The sequence below is a fragment of the Urocampus carinirostris genome, chromosome 9, assembly GCF_059441175.1.
Source record: "Urocampus carinirostris isolate Australia breed hairy pipefish chromosome 9, RoL_Ucar_1.0, whole genome shotgun sequence".
NCBI lineage: Eukaryota > Metazoa > Chordata > Actinopteri > Syngnathiformes > Syngnathidae > Urocampus > Urocampus carinirostris.
In genome coordinates, this window is record NC_142357.1 from 9,228,137 (window position 1) to 9,250,636 (window position 22,500).

The 22,500-nt window shown below is 38.5% G+C and overlaps 1 protein-coding gene across 1 annotated transcript; it reads left to right on the top strand.

Moving 5' to 3' along the window:
* The first annotated feature begins 1,248 nt into the window (after positions 1–1,248).
* ube2d2 (ubiquitin-conjugating enzyme E2D 2 (UBC4/5 homolog, yeast)) lies at positions 1,249–22,197 on the top strand. Its single transcript, XM_088344474.1, has 7 exons — positions 1,249–1,537; positions 5,587–5,650; positions 12,476–12,507; positions 12,638–12,715; positions 12,833–12,938; positions 19,227–19,320; positions 21,185–22,197. Exons 1-7 carry the CDS (start codon positions 1,514–1,516, stop codon positions 21,228–21,230), a joined length of 444 nt encoding a protein of 147 aa, XP_088200600.1. The 5' UTR covers positions 1,249–1,513; the 3' UTR covers positions 21,231–22,197.
* Positions 22,198–22,500: the final 303 nt, after the last annotated feature.

Here is a 22,500-nt window from a genome sequence, read left to right on the forward strand (position 1 = left end):
TCCCATAATGCTCCAATACAACGTTGTACAATGTAATAATTACATAATGGCACCATAAGTAAAAATAGTATTATAATGAGAGAAAATCTAATATTTTTCTGGACATTATCTGTTTGTGTAGATTAGATGCGCTGTTAATGGTTAGGATTTGCCGCTCTTATATATTGACTTTGACACACCTTTGCAAAGAATTCATGTGCTTGTTGATTTATTCTATTGTTATTATCATAGGCCTGTTTTGGGGGGATCTCGAGCACCCTGAAATACAACCCAAGTACCGCAAAAAATTATAGGATTTTAAAAACTATTTATGTCCTTAATAAAGGGTAGGATAGGCTTATATATGATGAAAATGCTAGCTAAAATATAAAAAAGTAAAACAAAACAAAAATGTAAACCACGCAGCGTTGGAAATACTCCACTGCCTTGTTGACAATATTTGTGTATAATTTGTTATTGCAACATCCATTGCAGCCTGGTCATCCTTGAAGGGGGATTACCCCATGTGCGGTGCCTTCTCAAGGTGTCTTAATTTTCCTCATGGTTTTTGAGTTTTCCTTGCCCTCATGTAGGTCTAAGATCAGGGGATGGTGAAATAATAGTCTGTGGTTTGCAATAATCTGTGGTCTGTGCAGCCCTTTGAGACTCTTTGTGATTAAGGGCTTTACAAATAAACATGACTAGACTTGACTTGACTTGAAATGGTTCAGTCCATTAGATTCGTAGCACCGCTCTCGCCCTCCTCGCTGCTACTCTTTTTCTCGGCTAGTGTCTCTTGCGGCATAGCGGTGGAGTCTGTGGAGGCTCCTGTGTATTACAGTGAGAGTATACGTTATTATGGAACCCCAAGAGTGCCATAATTACACTGAAAAAGGAACATTCAGTCAATTAATAAAAACACCCTTATAAAAAAATAACAACGGCCTTTTGACATTGACGTATTTTAGCAAAATATTTAAATTGAAATGTTAGCATTATTGAATTTTACATGTTATATAATTTAAAGTGAAACCATCTTTTTAACTAGCCAGACCCGATAGATGCACAGCTCCCCCAAAGCTCTAAACCCAAGATGGCTCCTGATTATCAACTAGAATGTATCAAAAAGTGGTTTGAGTCACCAAGTATGTACGAAAAAACTATATATTTGTAAACCTTATTAAATCACAATCCCAACAAAAACTGTACTGTAAACCTCCAGCTTTTTCTGCAGCGCTCGCTGTTTATTGTGAAGTGGTACCGCCGGATGTTCTGCCATTGTTCCCGTTGTGTGGGCACAGGCCCGCTGTGATTTGGTAGCTGCTGCAGTAGGAGGAAGGACCGCGGGTCTACCCCTTCTATCGTTTAGTTTCCAGTCGGAATTTTCTCGGTAGCTTCTCTAGTTAGCCATCTACGATCGTTTTGAGTGCACCCCGATCGTGTTCTATGATAATCACGTCAGCGTGTTATCACGGACTGATACCAATCGCCATTTTAACCGCACGTTTTCCCTGGCAGAAGCGCTAGCACAACAATGGCTCTGAAAAGAATCCACAAGGTAAGGAAGGAAGTGAGTGCGGAGGCCCGGGATTTCGCAGTTTCATCGGAGAGGGATTTTTTTTGTGTCCTTAGTTTGAACGTTAATCGGCCCTCGTTTCGGGCTGCGTCGTGTTCCGCGTGATCGGTGCCCCGAATGGTCGCCGCCGGCCTGTACTTGTGTCGATAACTGCCAGTTTGCCAGCAACGACAGTTGGAGACAGAAGCAACGCGCCGCCTTTCTGTATCTCTAACGGGCCACCTCGGTTTACAGAACAGCCGAGTCGCCGTTTTCAGTGACCGGTTTTCGTTTACCTTATTAACGCAAAACGTGTTTAATCGCTGTTGTTTTTTTCCCCATGTTTGACGCGTCTATGGCGTTCCTGTTTAAACGACATTCCGTATACGTTATCTGAATAAGCCCCGATAGCTGGCTAACGATGATGTTCAAACTCTATGCTTTCTACGAGGTCGCTAAGCTAGCACGCTAACCTTAAGGTGAAACTTGATTGTTCTAGATGTTTATCTTTTCAACCATCAAAAGTAACACTTTATTAAATGTACCACTATCATACCATTTTATCTCTATTTGAAGCCGTTAACGAGTGGCTCCACATTTGACAGTCGTTCACCTAGCGGCTATGCTAGCGCAAGCTATATTAACAATGACTCTTTCTGCTCATCCGGTTGTTAAAGATCGCTACGTTGGATCTTTTGACTGAATAATCCAACTATGTCATGTTAGGGATGAATGCATTCTATTTATATTTTGACAGCCCGGACGCCAAGATTGACGTGGGCTAGAACAGCTTCTGCTGTTTTCATCACATTACTCGGACAATGCGCAACCTTGAATAGTATTTGTCATGGTCACGTCAGGAAGAGCAAGTCACCGCTTCTAAATTTTGTTTATTTTTATTTTGATGTAGGATTCAACCGTGGGAAAACTAGAAATTATGTTTGCAGGCCCCACGCCTTGCAAGGTTGATGTCGCGTTTGACAGCGGGCAAGTCGCAGGACGACGACCGACCGTTTTTTTGTTTGCAGCTCGTTTTAATTTTTTTTTTGCTGCTAACGTTATCCGGTATTTTTAAGAATTTGCGCTCTCGCATAATCCCTGAGATGTATGCATCTTCACCGCTAACAACCAACTGGTAGTTGACTTGGCCTTTGCCTGTAATAGCATTGTTGTTACTGTTCAGTCCCCAGTTGTTTTGGCATTGGAACTACCTGCCATCCCTGAGGTAGTAATATTTCGTAATGGTGGTGATTAAATAAGCAATACGTGGTGACTTTTTGAGGATTTTGTTCATTAAATATGTAAAAAGTCAATAACATATTACATTTATAGCAGATATGTCCATAATCCAAACTAATCAATACAGCCAACAACAATAAACAAACAAATATAGATGAAAGACTCATCAATCCCTCCATTTTCTGCGCTGCTTATCCTCACTAGGGTCCCAGGGAGATGGAAGATACATGCCTTTTCTAAATACCATGCAGTAGTTAAGAAGAATACAGCCTCCCTTTCCAAAAGCTAATTCATACTTAGTTTTCCACTAGAGGTAAGGTCTTGACCCCGAGATTGGGCCTTAAATGTCAATCATAACATTTCACTCCGTCTTAAAATGTTCCTGTGAATTCTTAAAACCCCTAATGATGGAAAATTGTCTGTTCATATTACCCCTACAGACACAAACACAAAACATGTCAATGTTTATACATTCTTTTTTAACTTAGATTTCATTACAAAAGACATTATATTATAATAAATGACCTACCCTCCAAAGTCCTCACAAATCAAATGTGAAAATTTGGGTTTCCCTTCAGTTTGGTCCTGCAAATAAAGTTAAGCGTATTTTGTGGGCCCCTTCTTACCTCTACGTTCTACCACCCGCTCCCTCCCAAGACGGCACAAACATTCTCAACAGAACCATACCTACCTGTAGCCTCAAATATACTTTTCAATTAATTAATGCAATGTGTTGTTGAATGGCAATACCATAAATCGTATGTAGGACTCTCAGAAAATTAGAATATTGTGATAGTTATTCATCCTCTGTAATGCAATTAAAAACAATATTGTCATACATTCTGGACCAATTACATATACAGTGAATTATTGCAAGCCTTTGATTATTTTAATATTGCTGATTACAGTTTGCAGCAGTGGTTGGTAACCTTTTTGACCCAAAGATCCATGAAAGCAAAAATATTTAGATGTTAGTTGTTGTTTTTTTAAATGTCAAGACAAAATTTAACAAAACCGCCAAACTTGCTTCCAGACAAAATCCAATTCTTCAGCGCTTTTCATTTCACTGTGTGATGTTTGATGATTTAATAAATATACTAAATGATTATGCAAGAGTCTGTGTCCCATATCAACAAAAATATACCACTTAAAATTTGTCTCCTTCCGACAGTTAATTATGAGAGTTGAGGCTCCTTTTGACCATCATTTTTGTCTTAGAAAATAGTTTCAAAACAAAGTGGTTTGCTGGCGTTTGGGGTTTATTTTTATCATATAGTATCTCAATAGTGAACATGGGTTGTTTAATGAGCTTCTCTAAAAATAATACTTTAGCAGCATGTAGCCAAAAGTAAGTCTGTTGGCGTGACACCTTGACTGTAAACTGTAGTTGAGATGTGCCCTATACATACTGGACCTAACTTTTTGGTAGATCAGTGTTGTTCCGGCTTAGTTTGTGCAAACTTGGCTCTGCACCTATGCTGATTAGAACGATGCAGGAAATATGGTCCTTAGTGACTGTATGTTTTATCTCTGAGCCAGATGTACTCACGAAAAGAGCCATATATGACTCGTGAGTCATAGGTTCCCGACCCCTGGCTTACTGGTACACTTTTTTCAGATATTCTCATGTTTTGAGATGGAACATTTGAGTTTTTGCCATAATCACCCATAAAAAGATATTAAGAGTTTCAATATTTCAGTCTATTTTAAACAAGTCCAGAGTGCAGACATGTTTAAAAAATGCATTAAAGAAAATAAAGAACTTTAACATAACATTCCATGTTATATTGATGTCTGTTTTTATAACTGAAATATACTATTGTACAGTGTCGGTCAGTAGCTCAGGAGGTAGAGCGCTCGTCTTGGGATCAAGAGATCGCAGTTCATATCCCGACTCCTCCGTGTCACATGTCGAAGTGTCCTGGGGTAAGACACTAAACCCCTAAATGCCCCCAATAAGCAGGTTTGCGCCTTAAATGGCTGCACGGCCGCAATTGGGAAATGTGAAGCGCTTTGGGAAGTCTTTCCTTGAAAAGCGCTATATATGAAATGCAGATCATTTCATTTCAATAGTAGGATTTCACTTAATAGGTGTGGGTTTACAGAGCCATATTTGTTAATTAATTTTAGGTTTTGTTCATGTCGTGTGAATAAACCCTTTTGTATTTATTATTTTCGGATCAGACCTGGTTTTCTTCCTTAATCGACTATTGAAGCGATGCATGCTTCTCTGAACACATATCAGTAATCATCCAAACCCATACGTCAACAAAAGCCTGATATTGTCTCCACATGGCCGGGGGAGGGTGTTATTTCGCTATACTATTCACATTCGTCCGTCAAGCCACAATTTCTGGGGGGAGTCTTTGTAAACTTCATATTTAAAAAAAAAAAAACATAAGCATTCAACATAAACTACATTTCGAACAGTAACTTTATTTTATGTCCACCTCAGTAGACTTCTGAGTGAAATATGGAGAACCAGAAGCATGTGTCTTACCACCCAAATACTGCATTCGTTGCTCCTTCACCTCGCTACGAGATATGACGTGTATGTCACGCACATGCATTTTTACCACCACTGCCACTTGAGGAGTTTATTACTTTGAGGGAAAGTACAAGATTGAATTTAATTTTCAAGACTCTAATCTTGCATACTAGAATACCAAAATATTGTAGAGATTTAAGTCCCCAGGTTAACTTCGTAACATGTTTTGCGGACAATTTGTGCTTTCGAAACTTCTTTGCATATGATTCATACCCGTACTTCACTGACTTTTGCGCTATTGTTTTTTTTTTGTTGTTTCTTTTAGGAATTGAATGACTTTGCACGGGATCCCCCAGCCCAGTGTTCTGCTGGACCAGTAGGAGATGACAGTAGGTTTACCACATTCTGAGTTTATATTCAGGGATCACGTCTTCATAACAATTGTCTCAAATTTACTGAACACAAGGATGAGCATAAAACGTGTTTTTCATCCTACACACACAGGTTCCCTCAAATATTGTATCACTAATCTAGCTGAGTCTGATTTAAGTCATCTTTTGTCAAGATACTATATTCCACTTAAAGGGTGTGTCAAGATGCCAATTAGACAATATGATTTTTGCACTTATGTACCTCAGACCAGAGGTCCCAAGTCAAGTCATTTTTATTTGTATAGCCCTTAATCACAAATAGTCTCAAAGGGCTTCACAAGTTATTACATATAAGAAGTTTAGGTTATTCGTATGCTATAGAGTAGAAGTGAGTTTTAAGCTTAGATTTAAACATTTCCACTGAGGTTGCAGATCGGATCTCAGGGGGAAGAGCATTCCACAACACCGGTGCCCGGATGGAGAACGCTCTCGAACCAGCAGAACACTTCTTGGCTCTTGGGATCACCAGGAGACCGGCACTCTCGGAACAAAGGCTTCGGGCCAGGACATAGGGGGAAATCAGATCTGAAAGATATGAGGGGGAAAGTCCATGTATGATTTTGTATAGTAATAGGAGAACCTTAAAATCACATCTTAGGCTAACAGGGAGCCAATGCAGGTTACCGTATTTTCCGCACTATAAGGCGCACCTAAAAGTCTTAATTTTTTTCAAAAGCTGACCATGCGCCTTATAACACAGTGCGCCTTATATATGGCTCAATATTAAATTCGCAAGGTCTCGCAACTTACTCAACAGCCGCCGACTCGATTTTACCCCGAACATGGAGTAGTCCGCGGTGTATGCTGGGATTTATATACCGGCGTTTCATTGGTTAACCAATGTGTCAATCATCATTTGAATCGATCACTATTGGCTGAAGTTATTCGGAGCCTCGGATTGGCTAGATGGCCAAAACAAACCCTGCAATCGGCCGAGTTTAGCAACGGCGTAGCAAGTCCGCGGTGTATGCTGGGATTTATATACCGGCGTTTCATTGGCTGACCAATGTGTCAATCATCATTTGAATCGATCACTTTTGGCTGAAGTTATTCGGAGCCTCGGATTGGCTAGATGGCCAAAACAAACCCTGCAATCGGCCGAGTTTAGCAATGGCGTAGCTAGCTTGCTTAAGTACGCCATAAAGAAACATGTTTCATTAGTCTGTATTTGTAAATATTCTACTCTCCTGGATTTACTTCACTCACGGTTGTAAGAAGACCATGATTGCGTATCATTATTGAACGTGAGAACTTAGGTGAGTTATGCGGCTTTATATATTCCCGGTATCTTGTTTTAGAACGATCTTGATGTTGCTGTGATGAGTTGAGTGAATTAAACTAAATTCCAAGTGTTTATTGTCATATGCACAGTAAAGTTGTGAGCGAAAAAGAAAATAGAAACATAGAAATGTTTGGCATTTCTTGAATCCCAAGACTTCAACCTTCCGAATGATATTTGAAATGACGCATTTAAGTGACATCGTACGGACACCGCATCCGCACGTGTCTACGACACGTATTTGCTTCTTTGCAAGCTTTGGGAATGTTAAGGGGGTAATCAGTTTGACTGAATCATCTGACTGTTTTGTCGGCGTTCCCATTGTAGCCCCTTATAATCCGGTGCGCCTTATCTATGGAAGATATAGGACCAAAAACTATTTTTTTGGGGGTGCGCCCTATAACCCGGTGCGCCCTATAGTGCGGAAAATACGGTAGCCAAAATTGGGGTGATGTGATCGTACTTTTTTGTCCTAGTTAAAAGCCTCGCTGCAGCGTTTTGTACCAGCTGAAGACTCTTGAGTCTGGTCATCGGAAGACCGGAAAGAAGTGCATTACAGTAATCGAGATGGGAGGTAACAAACGCGTGAATTATGATTTCCGCATCCGACTGAGAAAGTATAGGACGAATTTTAGCAATGTTACGGAGATGGAAGAAAGCGGTTCTAGTAATTTTCTTCACATGTGTTTGAAAGGACAGATCGGGGTCGAAAATGTCCCCTACCTTTTCTGTACCATGGACCAGTTTAGAATGGAATATTTTTATTGTCATTGAAGCAACGTAGTGATCCTTGTTTGCAACAAAATTGGACATTACACTACAGGACAAACAAGACAAGACTGAAAGGGGAAAATTGGAGAAAAGAATTACCGTATTTTCCGGGCTATGTGTCACACCAGAGTGTAAGTCACACCCCCAGCCAAACTATGAATAATAAAACTGCGACTTGCACTCTGAAAAACGGTAAATATAAATTACATATGTTTTGTACTTGTCTAAAATAATATTAACATTACGAACAACGACATTAACGGTACATCAACAATAATAATATGCGTAAATCCACTGTCTTCTTGACATTGACCCAACATCACGTTGCGTGGACAACTCTGTGACAATGGTACGTCGACCCACTTGCCAATTAATCAAAAATAACAACTCTCCAAATAAACTGACCTTTGTGAAAAGTGTGTTGTTGTTGTGTGGCGTCTTTAACCTGCTTGTCATGTTCTCAATGTAGGGATTCAATCCAGCCTCCAAATGCAATAATTGAGCTTTCCTCCATGATCACTAGTTTGTTTTATCATCTTTTTAAAATAAGGTAATGGGCTGCAGTTGACCGTTCTCCACGCTTATTGGCTATTGCAGACCCTAAAGCACAGACATTTACCATGATTAATTTATTATTTTCGGGACTGTGCTCCTTGCTTCCAAATTGACAGGTGCACCAAACCAATTGGGAACTTTGCCTACTTGTTAAAACCACACTGACTTTAGATTCAAAATACTGCTTCGAATGTCCGGTTCATTTTTGGTGTGACTAGCGGTGGTAAAAGACAATGTAGAGCAAAAAATAAGGGAAATTATTTATCTTGTGCATTTATCCAGTAACCCATGGCCTGGTATTTGTCGATTTTCACAGTTATTAATTTCATAACCACTCGTATTAAGTTTATTTATAATTTATATAGCATTCACAATTTAACAGAATGCACGTCATATATTGTATTCTTTTTGCTTTATTATTGTATTGTTCTCAGCTCAGGGATGCTGCTGGAAATGTGAATTTCCCTGCGGGGTTGAATAAAGTATCTATCTATTTCTATCCATCTATCTGATTAGTAGCACTGGGTTAAGTTTATTTATAATTTATATAGCATTCACAATTTAACAGAATGCACGTCACGTTGGGTATTTGTATATTGTATTCTTTTTGCTTTATTAATGTATTGCTCTCAGCTCAGGGATGCTGCTAGAAATGTGAATTTCCCTGCGGGGATAAATAAAGTATCAATCTATCTATCTATCTGATTAGTAACACTGTCCATTTACTCTTGCAGCACAGATATTGTAATCTTGAAAAGCTTTGTAGACTTTAAGTAAAGAGACAAATGATGCACGTAAACTGGTTTATCTGCTAAAAATGCCTCATGTTTATTGATTGCTCTCTCCGGGACATTTTATTTTTCTTCCCCCAGGCGAAGATGCCACAGTTGTACCTATCCCTATATACTGGATGCCACAGTTATACTTATATCCTTTCATATGTGGTGTCAGTACATGTTTCTGGCAAGACGTGTATTAGCACAAGACACAGCAATGAAGCACACTTTTGGATCCAGGAGGAAACAAGCCCGGTACTTCGTTAATTTTAGTGGATGACGTTAATAAAAACATCCCGTATTTATTGTCTAAATTTAAATGCATAAACTGTGTAAATGACATCATTTGGTGTAATGGCTTCGCTCGTGCTTGCCTCCTTAATCGGCTTGCATGCAAATTACATGTATACAGAGACGTTCATTTGTCACAATTCATGTTAACAACTAGTTCAGATTCCTCCAAATTAGCGCCCAGTAAACATAAGTCAGTTCTCTGTTTGGTTTGACTATACTGGCGCTTGTAAACTTGTGCAAAATTCCACTTCGTACTCATTTATCAGCGATCCCCCAAAACGTAAATCTGAAATTGTGCGGGAATACTGTAGAACAAATCCGTGAATTTTGTGAAGTACATTCAGTCATCAACTGCAAGGTTGGTAACAAAACTACTTGATGTTTCTCAACAGTTTGAAATTAAACAGTTTTAACAACTGATGTTTGTCATATTGACACTGTCAATACAAGGCTGAAAATAATAATTAAGAGTTGTCTATAATTAAGTTGAAAACAAGGAGGGTGTTATATAACTTGGAAACAGACCCGGTTTGAAATCAACATGAAGCTCTCCTCTTTGGACTGCATGCATTTAATTTCAAATACTTATGTCTCCCACATTCTGGCATGACGCTCAAGGTCTCTTATATAGCAAAATATATGCATACAAAATTGACATCACATGTCAGCAAAACAGTATTGGTTAAAATGTAACTTGAATCTTATTGATGTGAGTGAGACTTTGTTTCCTTCAACTGTCCGGTGTTTTTTCTGTTTTAAAGGTTTGTGTATCACCCTGGTACTGCCATGATATGCAAGGTTTGCTTCGCAAACTAGGCATGTAGTCTTTTTTGATCGCCTTATCCAGGTTGAAATGCTCCCAAACTTTCTGGGTTTTGGTACGCACACTTGATTTTGAGGCCGTCATTTCTTTATGTCGCTGCTCTAGACAAAATGCTATTGCGCATAAGCGACTCTCAGTTGAGATTATAATCATCTAAGATGCCTCACTGTTGGAAAATGCGTCTGGGGACGATAGTCGACAATGGAATTTATTGTCGATTTTTGTCAACAACGTTGACTAATAGTTGTAGCCCCAATCATGGTATGTGTAGTTTCAAAGTGCAACCAATACAGGGCACCTGTTTATCCATACCCGTACACCTGCTTGGGCTGTATGATCCAGGACGTTGACATGAGCAAGCAAACCCACATGAGACTTCTGTCCTCAGCAATGAAATTCAGGTTCAACCCAAGAAAATAAATAATTTTGTTGTAATTTTTAAGGTTATAATCTTTAACTTATGGTTCTCGTCTGACTAAAATCTAATCAACTTGTTTTTTGAATAAATAAACAAGAATAACACTCCCCAAATTACAAGGAAAATAATGTTCTCCCCGTGTTTGCGTGGGTTTCCTCCGGGCACTCCGGTTTCCTCCCACATTCCAAAGACATGCATTTCAGGTGAATTGGCCGGTCCAAATTGTCCCTAGGTGTGAATGAGCGAATGAGTTGTCTGTCCCTGTGTGCCCTGCGATTGGCTGGCAACCAGTTCAGGGTGTCCCCTGCCCACTGCCCGATGATTGCTGGGATGGGCTCCAGCCCCCCCGCGACCCTACTGACCCTACTGAGGATAAGCGGTACAGCTAATGAGATGAGATAATGCTTAATTTGAAATTCAATAATTATATGCGGCATACTAGATAGAGGAAGTGTAAAAGCAAAGGAACACTGCTCTAAAAATTAAATTTTTCAAAATACATTTAGAAATTATATTGTGATGTATGGATGATTTAGCAGTATGAGTCTTACTGTACATATATTTTCCATGGATGAAAATGTGGCTCTCCTTAGCTGTCGGACTGAGTCAACTCGTACAACATGGGTGACGGAAACTGCCCTTGGTTGGTTGCTCATTGGTGTTCATAATCACCTCCATCAGAATATCACAAGATACCTCTAAAAAATAAGAACCATAAGATGCTGCAAGTATAAAATGACTGCTGTTGCATTTTTCTAAGCAGGCTTCAGTTTTTTCACAAATTGGATCCTTGTGTGACAAACAGGAGAGCTTTGTTCTCTCTTACTTTATTTCGTGCGTGTCCTTTTGTGTGGTGCGTTCATCTTGGTGTGTTTTTTTTTCTTTTATGCAGCTTCTCTGTATTACATTTTAAGGGTGTGGGATGGTGATTTGGGCTGAACCTGGCACATTAGGAAAAGGGGCAATAGTTCACAGACTGACAGCCTTTAGGAGAGGCTGAGTGGGAGCTAAGCACTTTTGCGGCATACCAATGAGTCCATTTTTAATTGGTGCAATTCAGCTGTTAACACAGGCTCTGAATTGTTTTGCTTGATTATATTTATTATAACATTTCCATAATGCTGTTTCATACTTGTATTTGTTAATTTGGGTAAAATCTTAAAACGTTTTTTTTTCATGTTAAAAAGGGCCCCTGCTGCAAATAAGTTTCACATTTGGACTAACTGAATAGTACAGGTGTGCATACCTTCAAGAACCATGACGACAATGGTTTAACTGGGTTTAACCCATCTAGATTAATCAGTTTCTTCACTCTAGAAAGATAAATAAAATAACTTTAGCAAACAGACCTGGTGTACTAACTCTAACCTTTTAGTCGAATGAGAAACAGTACAAAAATTACGGTACCTTAGAATAGTACAGCATTGTCATCGGAACGGCCCTCGTTATTTTTAGTGTAATTACATGTGAAGATATTTTTTTTTTTTGCATAATTAACTCCAGTTTCATTTACCATGCGTTGTGGGTGTCACTTGTTTGCTTTGTCGTTGTCTTTCATAACTCGCGAATTAATGGTTCTATAGTTTACAAGGGCACACGGTCATCATAGATCTAGCCTCTTGATTTTGCTCTAAAAATGCAGCAGATTGATGCTTTGAAATGAATATGAACAAAATTTTCTTCTGGGGCACCTTGACACCAGAACACCCTATACTGTGCACCCACCAGGGTCTTACACATTTTATGGGAAACACTGTACAATATAGATATAATGCAATATAGCCAAATGTATTTGCTGCAACAATGCTTTTGATGCAATGAAAGACATCCTAAACTACTGTTCTCCCAATTCCTCTGTTTTGTTTAGGTTTTCATTGGCAAGCCACAATAATGGGGCCTGTAAGTATTGACCTCTGTGGTTATTTTAATGTTGGCACTAGCAATGTTATATTCATTATTATCAACATCCGTGTCGCTGCCGTGTAAATATGAATACAATTATGCTTCATGTGTTTCTCTCGTGCATTAGAATGACAGTCCTTACCAAGGCGGGGTATTCTTCTTGACTATCCACTTTCCCACAGACTACCCCTTCAAACCACCAAAGGTATGCAAAATAGAAATACATTCAAACATGTAAGCGTCAAAGCACTTAATTGTTCATTGCATGAGCCGAGTGTATTTTGTTGTCCTATGTTGACATCTTTTGGTTTGTCTTTTTTAGGTTGCATTTACCACAAGAATTTACCATCCAAATATCAACAGCAACGGCAGCATTTGTCTTGACATCCTGCGATCACAGTGGTCTCCAGCTCTCACCATCTCCAAAGGTAAGTAACTTTATTACACTGCATTCCTTTTCTCTGTGATGCATTCATAATAGATTCTAGAAAACAACCTAGATTATCACCGTAGTTTAGATTTTGTTGCCTGCCATGTCTATGTGGAACTGCAAACTCTGGATGATGATTAGTGCTGCAGCCACACACATTTCTGATAGCTAACATTATCATTATAATAATGATGTTAACAATGAAAGCCACTTTTTTAGTGCAGCAGGAAAAGAGATAAGGCAGTGTCAGCCGCAAATGCCTTGTATCTGAACTCATCCCAAGCGAGTAAAAGTAGTGCCTTGCTGATCCTTGACTGCTCTTTAATTCAGATAGCCTCCACTTTTCCTTACCTTTCCTGTCGGACAAAATTTAATTTAAATGCTTTTGCAGCCGATCAAATCTATGCCTATCTTTGTAATGGAAAAGGAAGGATCACATGTCAAAGAGGAATCTGCACGTTGTCACTACCAGTTAGTTTCAACTACCATGACAAAGTCCACATGAAAAAAAATTAGGGTTGAAATGCTCACAAGTGTTGCTGAAACACAGCTAAAACTGTTACTGTTCTTTTTTAAATGGTGTCCAATAATTTACTTTAACACATAGAGCGGTTTTGGCCTTGCCCTTCCGTCTTGCTGTCTTTCTCCACATTGTTCAACTGTGCTGCTCCATTACTACTTGCATCAAATTATCTTGCCATTGTGGCAGAAAAAAATCGAGCCAAAAGCACAGTACTTTAGATCGCAAATGACACCGTTTAAGCACACTTTTCTCTATAACAGAAACGTTCAGAAAATCATGTCCAGGAAAGCGAGAGAGCTCTGCTCTTTTAACACAAATACTCAAGATTTTTCCCAACAAACGTTGTTTATTGCAGTAGTTTTGTTAATCTCTTATCAATGGAAATGTTTTTCTTTTCACTTTAAAATTGCTTATCACTCCTGGACTTGCTAGGGCTTCATTTGAATGTTTCTTTTCCATTTTGATTTTTTTTCTGAAGCCTGTACCTAACTTTCTGTAGAAAATTAAGAGGTTCTTTACCTTAGTCTTATTTCAAATCTTTGTTGAGGGCGCATGCTGTGATGAGTAATTTTTTTTATTGTACTTTTTACTTGTTTCTATTTCCATATCTTCTTTTACTTTATTTGGTGCTAGCATATTGTCCCTGACCCGAAAATAAAGGTACTTAGCCAGATTATTTTATGGGTGCAGCGCGTTGGTCTGTATGTATTAGGACGTGAATTTTTCTCAACTTACCACGAGAAATGGTAAACACAAAAAAAAGAGCTTTTGTTGAGATGTTCGTAAAAATGCAACCAATGATAAATTAGTAGGGACAAAAAGTACTCCTGCAAAATGTGTATAAATATTCTGTCTGCTCAGAAGTGTGTTGATCCCTGTAACCGCAATTTTTGTTGACGCCAAAGTGGCGCCGGGGAGTCAAGCGAAGACCGAAGAACTAATGCCAAATTAATTTTGTCCTCGTGAAGTTGTCTCAACTCAATGTATAAACGTTCCATTTCCTTTGTCACAACTGCTCACAGGTAAACAAACCGTGTTCTAAACCAAAGGAGAACAAAAGGTCAGCACAGCAGAGAGTTGGGAAAAAGAATTTTCACCGCTTTTGAAATTGTCACAAATTCGAACGGTTATTCTATGAGTGCTGAACTATTAAATATATTGTTGAAGCATAATATATTGTTTTTATAAATGCATCTTGTTGCCAGTATTAGTAGCTAGCATCTAAGCAATTCCCTTGTGTGAGTTTGAGTAGAGGTCTCGGAAATAAAGTAATTTGTCATTTTTTAAAAGGTCAACAAGTTTCTGACTCGTGAAATCAAGGGCATAAATTAATGAGTTTAGTTTAAATTAATTATAGTTCTGTTTTACTTAATAATTTACACTAACCAATTAAAGTAGTTAGGCACTAACTAGGACTAGCTATTTTTTTGCATGATGTATAGGTGTTAGTTTTGAATCAGTTTTGAAATACTGTATTTTCCCCGGTCTTAGTTGCAACACATTATAAGGTGTAGCCCCCCAAAAAATAGCTTTTGTCATGTATTTTGCATATAAAAGGCGCATTAAACCAAAAGTCAGATCGAATGAAAGCGCTACTGTATTTTTTTCATTTTAACGGTTGCAAATTTCATACACTTATGGTATACACTAGTGAAATGATTTAGTCGATAAATATTGCTGACCAAAATCGCAAAACATTGTATGCAAAGGGGATCAAACCCAGGTCGCGGTGGTGAGAACGTCAAAACCTAACCACTAATGATAGAGATGGCATTAGATATTATCTAATTATCACACTATTTTTACTCACTGTCCCAGAAACGGAAGACTTGCCCGAAAAAAAATGAATAGACACAAAAAAACACAGCAAGGGAAACAATTCTTCTGATGATGTCAGACTTTGCTTTATTTATATCTTTCACAGGACCTACTTTTTGTTTCCTCCGTTCTCTAACATTAGTTTCTAGCACTGTGAATAAAAATAGTGTGCTAACGAAATAAGATCCAATGTCTTTTTGTATGTCATCTAAATATCTGGTGTTCTAGTTTTTGAGTGTCATGTTCAGCTCCGCGACCTGTGTTCAATTCCTGTTGTATACAATGCTTTTCCACAAATACGGTGGTGTACAGTAAAATCCCTTGTAGTAAAGCACACGTGCAAATACTATTGGGCATTTCCAATCTTATTCACTGTATTTTGCCGTTTTTGAGGCGCACCGGGTTATAAGGCGCACTGTCAAATTTCTTGCCATTGGGGTTTTATAGTCCGGAAAATACAGTACATTATGCTTGTCTGACCATTTAGACAAGATGTATTTTTTACATAAAAATTAAAGCTATTCTGAAATGTGTTGAATAGGGTTCATCATTGAAATTCAATTACATTTATTAAATCACAGGTCGACTGATAAAATAGAGAATTTATTTTTGGGCCATAGTGTTTTTCTGTCAAAGAAGGGTCGCTAGTTAAAAAGGATTTTGATGCTTACAGCACCTTCAGTTCATTCAAGTAATTTTTTTAACAAACCAGTATTGCTACAGTCTTATTCACTTTTACATGACTAGATAACAGATGATGATTTCAATTTACATTACACATTCTATCATTTCACATCTTGCAGTAATGTCCAAAAACTGTTGCCTAGATATTTTGAAGTGCCCTCAAACTTTACTCAGAGTATGTATGGGTGTTTAAAATCCTTAAAAATGCTTGAATTTTAATGATGCGTTTTTAAAGTTTGTAGAGTGCTTGAATTTGGGTGAAGTGCTTGTAAATGCTAGAAACTGTTGCCATCTTTATCTCAAATCTGACTTAAAACAACAGGTATTAAATGAAGATGTTTATTAGGGCAAGGATTATGTATCAATAATGGACATTTAGCACGGGCCATCCCCAAAAAAATATTAAGATAATAAGTTGTAATTGGAAAAACTTCCTGCACCTTAAAATATAAGCAACCTATCTCTGTCATTTTTACCCAACACCTATATGGAGAGATTGTTGAGATCCACACATAAATTTAACGATTTACTCTCTCTAAAACTCGTATATCTTAATTTTAAATGCACACGCAAGACCAAAAATCAAAATCGCAGATATATTAATGGATCTGCAAAATACATAATTCACACCATTTTTATTATTTTATTGGCACTGGAGAAATTGGAAAATTGGCTTTGAAATTCCTTAATAATTGCTTGAATTTGGGCATGAAAAAGGGTGTAGGAAAAATGGAGAGAAAAATAGTGAGTCACTTTGAGACTCTGTAGATTGCAATCTTTCTTTTGCTTTGTAGCAATCATTTTCAGTTGCACTAAATAATATAGTTAAACTTTATTGGTCAAACATTACACAGTATAAACACTGTGTTTATCAAACTATACATCGCACCTAAAAACTCCAAATTGGCTAGAAATTTCAAAGTGCGCCTTATAACCTGGTGCACCTTTATGTACAGCAAAATACGGTGGATTATATCATACATGCTTTCAGTTTTTATAGGCGTGTGTTACTGCACAAGGTTTTACGACACACAGCCATATTTGCAACGATTGGTCACTTTAAAACCTTGCTCAACGGGAATCAAACCTTGGTAGCTGTGGTGAGAACGCCGAGACTTAATAGCCCAACCAACAGTGATGCAGATTACAGAAAAAAAGGCATTCGGATTTTATCTCATTATCGCATTATTTTCTTCAAGGCGCCAGAAACGAATGTTAAAAAATGGAGAAAACTTAATCATCCTGAAATGCAAAGTCCTAATTATCATCAGATACAGAGTTGTTTCGCTTGTTGTGCTTTTTTGCCTTTGTTTATATCTTTCGGGACGCCTTTTTTCTCCATTCGTTTCTGTCACTGTGAGTAGAAATATTGTCGTAATTGGACAACTCTAATGCCTTTTCATATGTCATCTACATCACTAGTGGTGTAGATGTCAGGTTTCGTCGTTTCTACCTCAGGGACCCAGGTTCGATTCTCGGAGCATATGTTTTACAATTTAATTCTGCAATATTTGTCGACTGATGAATCATTGCAATAGTATAAACCTTAAGTGTTTAAAATGTGCGGCGGTTATAAATATATAAATACAGTAGCTCTTACTGTAGTTTTGATTCCAGGCGCCTTAGAGACCAGTGCGCCTTATGCAAGAAAAATACATGACAAATTTTTGGGGAGTTCGCCTTAAGTGGCTTTCGTGGACTTGGAAAAGGCGTATGACAAGAGTTGATAAGCGTTGTGGCAGGTGATGGTAATGTATGGATCAGGGGAAAGTTGTTGGAAGCATTGAAGAGTGTTATGTGAACAGCAGAGCATGTGTAAGAGTAGGGAGTGAGACAAGTGAGTGGTTCCCTGTGTTGACTGGTGTGAGACAGGGGTGTGTGATGTCACCATTGCTGTTTAATCTTTACATGGATGGTGTGGTGAGAGAGGTGAATGCAAAAGTATTTGGCAGAGGTGTAGAGATGATGGATAACAGTGGAACGGTGTGGCAAGTAAGTCAGTTGTTGTTTGCAGATGACACACTGCTTGTGGCTGATTCTGAGGAAACATTGAGAAGGATGGTAAACAAGTTTGGAAAAGTGTGTGATAGGTGTAAGTTATGTGTGAATGTTGGGAAGAGTAAGGTGATGAAGTGTTCACGTGATGGAGTGGGCATGGCGTTAGAAATAAAGTTGCATGGACAGGGGTGCTGGAAGAAGATTAAAGCTTTAGGTACTAGGGTTGTGATGTTGCTGGAGTTGGTGGAATGGAGTGCGAGGTATTGCACAGAGTGAATCAAGGAAGCAAGGTTTTGGGAGCTCTGAGGAGAGTGATGAGCAACAACAGTATGAGAATGGATTTTAAGAGGGGACTGTATGAGAATGTGATTGTGCCGACTGTGTTGTATGGTGCAGAGACTTGGAGCCTGAACGCAGATTTGAGAAGAAAATTAAATGTTTTTGAGATGAAGTGTTTGATGAGTATGTTAGGAATGAAATTGTGAGAGACAATACTGGAGTAGTAATGGAACTGAGCAATTGTGTGGATAAGAGAGTACTCGGTTGGTTTGGACACATGGAGAGGATGGATGAAGAGCGAATGTTGAAGAGGATCTACAGAGCAGACGTAAATGGAAGGAGACCTAGAGGAAGTCTGCGATTGACGTGGATGGATGGAGTTATGAGTGCACTGCAGGAAAGAGGTCTAAAGCTCTTGTTGGTGATAGGAATGAGTAGAGAGGTGTTGTAAAAGGATAGTGGGATGTTTAGACGTGTTCTAAGGGATAGGCAGGGCAACTGTATGATGCGGCAGGGTTAAACCAGTGAAAGCTGTCAGGCCCTGCTGTTGAACAGACGAGTGTGTTGTCACCCTGACCCGAGTGACATGGCTGCTCTCCTGTGTCCCGTTATATCTGGAGGAACGAAAGCATGACCAACTAAGGTGCCGAGGTGCTTAACTTGTTTAGGCATTTGGGTTGGCCATGATCCAAAAATGTTTGTTTTTTGCTCCTTTTTCCCCTTTTTATTTTCTTCGTTGTTGTATGTGTTTGTCTTGCTGTCGGTCACCTCTCTCGGGGGATATGACCAGGGTAGATAGATTATTGCAAATTGCATGAACACAATAGAAAGGACATGAGTGCTTTTATTGACGTTGTCTCATGATGCTTCTTTACAACATTTATTTTTTAACGCAATTATTTTAACCTTTCGGTGCAATGAATGTTGATGTAATTTTACTTCAAAATAAATTTTGTCTAATGACCCCATACATGTCCTTTGCAGTTCTCCTGTCCATCTGCTCTCTTCTGTGCGACCCAAACCCGGATGATCCCTTAGTACCCGAGATCGCCCGTATCTACAAGACCGACAGGGAAAAGTATGTTGTCTGCTTTTGGGTTGCTTTAAAAAAAAAAACGATGAAATCAGATAGTGCTCATTATCTAAGTCAGAGATTGGCAACTATTGGATTAAAAAAAATAATTAAAAACGTTTAAAAAAGGTGACGATCCTGGTGTTCTATCAAATTTTCTCATTGGTGAATAAATACACGCGCAGACATCTACATGTTATATTACTTTATATTTGTCTTTAAATTAATAACTTTCATTAAATTAGTTTTGAAACACTCGCAATTGAAGCAAACTAGTATATTGAGTCCCTGTTTTAAGAATTAATTTTGATATTTAGTTTTTTGTATTACTGCCGTTGTTTTTTTGGTAGTATTTCTGTTGTATTTTTGTGGTAAAACTGTATTTTTTAGGTCTGTTGCTTTTGTAGTAGTATTTTTGGATTATTTCCATTGTATTTTTTGTAGTATTACTGTTAGTGTATTTTGTAGTATTTCTGTAGTAGTAAGTTGTATCATAGTATTACTGTAATGGTATATTTTTAGTATTTCTGTAGTAGTATTTTCGTAGTATTTCCATGGTATATTTTTTGTATTATTATTGTAGGTGTATTTTGTAATATTTATGTATTAGTAAGTTTGACTCATAGTATTTCTGTAGTGGTATATTTTTAGTATTTCTGTAGAGGTTTTTTTTAAGTATTTCAGAAGTATTACTTTTGTAGTATTTTCAAAGTGGTAGAGGTAAGAACCAGCCCAAAAAAAATCCTGCCCGACCCGAGTCGTGGGTATATAAAACCCGAACCCACCCAAACCCGACTGATCAACTTGATTTAATAAACCGAGCCCGACGTAAACATGAAGCTTTACTTTGCCGCCAAAGTAAACCTAAAGCTTTACCTCGGCCGTGCATACTTTAGCGCCAAAGTACGTTTGGGCTAAACTATGCAGATTCGTGTTTACGTGGAGCTGAGTGCCTCAAATCAAGTGTGCACTTGCGAGTGCAGCGCCAAAATGAACAGTTCAGCGCCAAAGTCCGCATTTCGGCTAAGTGCAGCGAAAGTAAACTGGACAAAATGGCACCAAAAAGAAAACCAGATTCTGAACATTACAAGTTGCAAATAGTGAAATATTTTGCAGAAAAGCAGAAAGGGTTACCTGAATAATCTACCTTCGAAGTGTGTTACTCGAGTAAATGTACTGTTACTTCAGAAAAATATTACTCAAGTGGAAGTAAAAAGTAATCATCTAAATAATTACTTGAGTAAAAGTAAGTTCATGCTGTGCAGTTTATTCACGAAGGGGGAAAAAACCCGAGAGGGAAACCCGGCCCGGCCTGACTTAATGGTTGACATTTTAAGCCCGAACCCTGCCCAAATTTCGGGTTGGGCCCAAGATCTTACCCCTAACACAGTAGTATTTCTGTAGTATTTATGGTGTAATATTTTTGTAGTGGGACTTCTGTATTATAGTGTTTCTGTATTTGTATTTTTGTGGTATTCCCAAAGTAATACTTTTGTAGGATTTCCATAGTATTTTTTTCTTTTTAGAATGAAAGCAAAATAGGTTTGAACCACTAAATTTGTTATAAAATTTTGTAGTAAATTTGTGGTATTTAGTGGTATTTTAGTTGTAGACACACAAACCGACAACAAGGACAAAGTTGGCACCCCCCCAAAAAATTTTTTTAGTAGTGCTTTGTTTACTAATAATCATATTTAATCATTTTTGGGTGGCGTGCCGGCTGAAAAAGCCTGACTTGTCCCATGCAGGCTGTAGTTTGCCTACCCCAGAACTAGGTAGAATAATTATACTACCAAATTGCTCTTTCGCAAGACATGTCATGGAAATTTAAAAAGCAAATTATTCTAATAAGAATGTATCTTTTTTCCAGGTACAACAAAATAGCTCGGGAATGGACACAAAAGTATGCAATGTAGTGTTGGCGGAGCAGAATCGCGGCCAACCAGCTCTACGGCAAACGTTTGGGAAGCTTGAGACGTAAAGAAGAAAACAAACAAAAAAAACACATACAAACAAATGACAAGTTTAAAATAAGATCTTGTTGGTTTCCATTGGAGTGCTTAATTGAGCCACGCCTTCCCCCTCACCAGAGTACCTCTGCCCCCCCATATGTGTGGTTTCTCCTTACCCGTATGTCTTCATCTCTTTCTGTCTTGCCTCCTTAAGCACCTGAAATGCCCTCCTTACCCTCCTATGAACTAACAGCCAATTCGCAAATGTAAGAAACGCCTCTTTTTAGTGCCCCGCCTTTTTATTCTTCTCGTCCCATCTTCCTCTGCTTTCTCCCCCATCTTCACTCACCCGTCCCGGATAGTCACTTAAAGCATTCCTTTGCGCATCTGAACTTGGAAGGGACCCGTTTGTTTAGTTTTGGGGAGAAGGGGCGTGGAATTTTTACACTCGACATTAACAAGTGTTTCCCCTTTTGATTCCCATCCCTGGAGAAAGCAGACCGACTGAATTTAACGGCACTCATACTAAATACAACAGCACTCTGTGTTGACTCATTATACACATGGACAATTGTAACCCAATGTCACTCCCACAACGGCCACCATGGTTTCTTTATTGACACAAGTGGAGGTTCTGAACTGGGTATTTAAGCTTTTTTTAATATAATTTTCAACCTGTGTATTTACTCCTATCTCGCCCATCTTTCTCCCTCTAACTCTTAGGTTGCTCATTTTCTTATTTTGTTTCTCCATTTGCTTTTTGATCAATTTAGAGGCTAACATCACAAATGGCTCTGGGACTGGCTTGGGCTCTGGAGTGCGAGGAGAACCCACTCTTCTTGCACAAAACCTCTGTATATTGAATTACCTGAGCGGCTCGTTGAGCTTTTGTGTGTTGATTAAACTGTGTAATAAAAACCCGTGACGCCTGCGTTGACTCATTCTAACACTTTTTGGGATGGACACTGTTCTTATGAAAAGCTGGGTAATTTATTTTCTAACTTCATGTTCTTCAGGTTTTATATTCTTACATGAACATGTCTAATAAACCAGGGTGTAGGTTTAGTCTTGGCATCTTTGGGGACAATTTTACAGTTATCACATCATATTGGTGGGGACAAAACGCATTTCGCTCAATTTTGGTGGGGATGTGCACTCTCCGTCCATGCCAAAATTACGACTTACTGATAAGCGCTTCATTTTTTTTCACCTGAAGTTGTAATAATGAGTCAGG

What these genes read in the sequence shown, in the direction of transcription:
- ube2d2 (XM_088344474.1), top strand. Translation starts at nt 1,514, where the DNA reads ATGGCTCTGAAAAGAATCCACAAG. An exon ending in CTCTGAAAAGAATCCACAAG is followed by an intron (nt 1,538 to 5,586) that starts GTAAGGAAGGAA and finishes TGTTTCTTTTAG; the next exon opens with GAATTGAATGACTTTGCACG. An exon ending in AAGCCACAATAATGGGGCCT is followed by an intron (nt 12,508 to 12,637) that starts GTAAGTATTGAC and finishes CTCGTGCATTAG; the next exon opens with AATGACAGTCCTTACCAAGG.